This window comes from Camellia sinensis, chromosome 6 (assembly GCF_055761805.1).
Source record: "Camellia sinensis isolate YWXY chromosome 6, ASM5576180v1, whole genome shotgun sequence".
In the NCBI taxonomy this organism is placed as follows: domain Eukaryota; kingdom Viridiplantae; phylum Streptophyta; class Magnoliopsida; order Ericales; family Theaceae; genus Camellia; species Camellia sinensis.
The window spans coordinates 106,255,850-106,260,533 of NC_138966.1; the positions used below are offsets into that span (position 1 = coordinate 106,255,850).

General features: G+C 33.6%; 1 protein-coding gene across 1 annotated transcript; it reads left to right on the forward strand.

The window, feature by feature from the left end:
- The first annotated feature begins 1,549 nt into the window (after positions 1-1,549).
- LOC145793473 (zinc finger BED domain-containing protein RICESLEEPER 2-like) lies at positions 1,550-2,753 on the forward strand. Its single transcript, XM_082876305.1, has 2 exons — positions 1,550-2,493; positions 2,588-2,753. The coding sequence occupies exons 1-2, from the start codon at positions 1,550-1,552 to the stop codon at positions 2,751-2,753; spliced, it is 1,110 nt and encodes a 369-aa protein (XP_082732431.1).
- Positions 2,754-4,684: the final 1,931 nt, after the last annotated feature.

Sequence of the window (4,684 nt, forward strand, 5' to 3'; positions counted from 1 at the left end):
GCCCAAACAAAAGAGAAACCCTAATCTCAAATCAAAACATCTGATCTATCTGAGACTCTTCTCATCTCACTCTCTCATTTACGCAGCTCGCACGCACCGATCGAGCTTCGCAATCGACTCTCTCTCTCTCTCTCCGGCAACTCTCAGGTAAGGACTCTCTCATCTCTGTCTTTGTCTCGCTCTCTTTCCCCGATCTGTGATTTGTTTCTCATCTCGCTCTCTCATCTCTGTCTCTATCTTGCTCTCTCTCGTTTTTCATCTGCACAGCTCGCACCGATCGACCTTGGCAAGATCTTACCTCTCTCCAGCAAGTCGCAGGTAAAGACTCTCTCTATCAGATCTATCTCACTCTCTCTTTGTCTCTCTGTCTCTCTGTCTCTCTCTCTCTCTCTCTATTTTGTGTCAATGTATATGCCAAATTGTTTGTATTACAACCCTTCGCTTCTGAGTCCTGACCTGATGACATCATTTTATAGCATACATTATTAAGAGAGGATCTTGTTCCATGAAAGCAAATATCTCCAAAATAAATTATCAATTTTAAAAAATGTTAATTTTCAAATGCACAGCATAATATTTATATTTGCTATAGGGAATGAAGAGCATTTCATAAGGTTTCTCTTATGTCCTGTAAGTAGTCCTTATCTATTAACTGTATGTTTTCTAGATAACATTACATGGCATTTGTTCTTTAGATAACATTATCTCCAGATAACTGTATGTTTTGTAGATTATTATTATTATTATTATTATTATTATTATTATTATTATTATTTGTGATTACCCAGTTGTTTAGTGTATGTCCATAGTTGTTTAGTGTCTGTCTGTAATTTGTTTGGTATTGAATGAAATTGAATCTGAATTTTGCTATTCTCCTATTCTATTATTTTTTAAATTGATTTTTTTGAATCTGAATTTAAAATCTTATTGTTATGTCAAACTTGTGGGCTTAATGTATTTTCTCAAACTTTAATGGACATTAGTTTAATTACCCAATTTTTAATTTTTCTCAAACACAACTGTTTGCATTGCAGGTGAAATGTTAAGCTCTTTCTGTGACTTGTTTTTTCCATTTTTGTTGCAATGTTAACTAATAAGCCATTGAAACTAGGGGAATGGCAAGTTGGAAACCATTAAATGTCCTTACTTTGGCCATCAACTTTCTTAAACAGAAACCATTCAATGTCCTTACTTTGGCCATCAACTTTCTTAAGCAAAAACCATTCAATGTCCTTACTTTGGCCATCAACTTTCTGAAGCAAATCATGTTTTTGATTTTCCTTTTCAATTTTTATTGACCATCTTACCACTAAATATTCCAGCTCCATAGTCGTAGATTTTAGCATTTGAATCTGAATTGAATCTAAAGAGACCAAAAGCTAATTAACTGTGTGTCTGTTAAGTAATTATTTAATGATCTAACTAAACTGAATTTGAATTTTTTTTTTTAATCTGAATTGAATTTGTATTTTGTAGTACAGTTTGAATGGAGAATACTATTGAATCTCCCACAGTGAATCTTTTACCTCTGTAATCCTCTAATTCTCAAATGAATCCCCCCTTAGCTGAACCTGAACTTGAACCTAAGCCTCCTAGACCCCCAAAGAGAAAGAGTGAGGGTGGAGGGGGGAGAGCACCATCCACAGTTTGGGACCATTTTGATAAGGTTTTTAGGACGGATAAGAAGCGTAGAGTCGTATGCAAATATTGCAAGAAAGAGTATTTGGCTGACTCTAGACTTCATGGGACTAGCAATTTAAAGAGTCATACACCCAATTGTAAAGAATATCCAAATAGGGATAAAGATGGTCAACAAACATTAAATCTTAAACCAAAACAAAATGAAGAGGGTGTTGATGAGGTTGTAGCAACAACTTTTAATTTTAATGCTTGTAAAAGGTCTCTTGCGGAGATGGTTGTCATTGATGAGTTGTCATTTAGATTTGTGGAGGGAGTTAGGTTTAGAAGATTTTGTAATGTCATACAACCCAAATTCACACCAATCCTCTCTCGTCATACCATATCTAGAAAAGTGCTTAGCATATTTAAGAATGAAAGAGATAAGTTAAAGAAGGCCATAAAGGGTGGTAGAATTTGCTTTACTACGGACACTTGGACATCTATTCAAAATTTGTGTTACATGTGTTTGACTGCTCATTTCATTGATGATAAATGGAAACTTCAAAAAAGAATCATAAATTTTCAACAAGTTGAAGATTACAAAGGAGAAACATTGGGTAGGAAAATTGATTCGTGTTTGATTGAGTGGAACATTGATAGCATATTCACCTTAACAGTTGATAATGCTAGTTCTAATAATCTCACCATTCAATATTTGAAAACAATGACCAAAGATTGGAAGGGGACTATTTTGCAACATGAGTTTGTTCACATGCGTTGTTGTGCACATATTCTTAATCTCGTTGTGAGTGATGGGTTGAAAGAAATGGACGATTCTATTGCCAACATTAGACTTGCAGTGAGATATGTGAGGTCTTCTCCTCAATAGGCATGATGCTTTTAAGAAGTGTGCGGCCACACTCGAACTTGATTCAAAAGCTCTTGTATGCCTAGATATACCAACTAGGTGGAACTCTACCTATTTGATATTGGAGGCAGCCGAAAAGTATGAGAAGGCTTTCAACTGCTTGAAGTTTATGGATTCCAATTTTGAACCTTATTTCAAGGATGTTGATGGTGGCATAAGGAGAAGTCCGAATGAGTTGGATTGGAAAAATGTAGATTGTTTTTGAAGTTTCTAAAATTATTTTATCTTGCAACTAAGAAGTTTTCGGGGTCTCTCTTTGCTACTTCCAATGCTTTTTACAAAGAAATGTTTGTTATTGAAAGAAAAATTAATCAATTAATTTTGGAAGAGGATGATACTTTGAGCACAATGGCAAAGACTATGAAACAAAAGTTTAGCAAGTATTGAGGGGATGGAAGTAAGATCAATTTGTTATTATATGTTGCGGTTATTCTTGAGCCTACCAAAAAATTGGCATACTTGGGAGTTTTGCTTTTCAAATTTATTTCTTGGAGATAATAAGAAGATGGAAGATATGGTAGACAAGGTTAAGAGCTGTTTGAGTCGTTTGTATAGCTATTATGTCACACTTTATCCCTCAAATGAGAAACTTTCAAGTGTGAGTGAAGTTGTGAATATGGTGGAAGATGATGATGATCCTTATTCTTTAGTTGATTCCCAATTTAATTCCTATTTGGAGGGACGATGCACTAGTGAATCTAAGTCGGAATTGGAACAATATTTGTCTGAGGTTGAACATTTTGCAAAGAATCAAACATTTGAGATTTTGGATTATTGGAAGGTGAATGCAACCAAATATAGAGTGCTATCGCAACTTGCAAGGGATGTGTTAGCCATGCCTATTTCTACCGTTGTATCGGAGTCGACTTTTAGTATGGGGGCGTATTCTTGACCCATTTTGTAGTTCACTATCGCCTTCTATGGTTGAAGCTCTTGTTTGTACTCAAAATTGGCTTTGAAGCAACCTTTCAATTTCTCTTCGAAAGGCGCTGGATGATGTAGAGGAATTTGAGCAATATGACTCGGGTAATATAAGAATTTATTTGTCTTCATTTTTTTTTTGTATTGTTCATTTTGTAATGTAATTTTTATTGATCTTCTCTTGTTGACTCCTAATAAGGTACTTTGGAGTCAAACGCATCTTCAAGTTCAACATATAATGTTGATGCTAATACTATAATTGAACTCTAATCCATTTGTTCATTGGTAAATTTTTCATGTACTCAACACATTTTCTTACTATATTGAGATGCAATATATAGACATTTATTTATCTTTTCATTACTTTATTCTTTCAACTTTTTTGTCAAAGGAATTATGAAGATTGAAGATTAATTTTTTTATTTTTTAGCTTGTTTTTGTGCAGGGTTCATCAACTAAATGCATGAAATTGAAATTTGTGGAACTTGGATGTGATTCATGATGATGGAGTTTGAGATATTGTGTTGCAAATGTTTTCATTTTATTTGGCAACAATTTTATTTTATTTTTTTCTTGCATTTTGGATGAATGTAATAGTTAACGAAGAATTACTTTTACGTAAGCTTAGGGTTTTAAATGATTTTACTTTAATTTTGTATTATTGGGTAGTAGTAGATGGAGAATGTTGAGAAAGTAGTTGGAGAATGAGATTGATGATTTAGATAGGATTTTGAAGGATTTTATTTTAATTGTATTGTTGGGTAGTAGATTAATTTTGAATGAGTTTATGATTTTGAATGATTTTAAAATTTTGAATGATTTGTTTTGGTAATAGATTAATTTTGAATGATTTTGAGTGATTTGTTGGAGCATTTTAGAAATTGGAAGAAAATGACCAAACATAAATATTTACAAAATGGGGAAAAAAAATTCAAAAATTAATTTTTAAAGAAAAAAATCCAAACCGCAAACCGCCCGCACATCCGCAAATCCTATATGCACAAATCGCAAACCGCACTGCGGGCGGTTGTGGTTTGACTTTTTCCCAAACAGCATACATGCGGGCGTATCAAAACTGAACCGTAAACCGCGCAAAACCGATCCGCGAGCCCCACCTAAAAACAAGTAGTTGCCAAATAAGGTATAATTAAAAATCTCACAAATCATAATTAAAATAGTATCATAATAATAAAAAAAGGTAATTATAACTAAAGA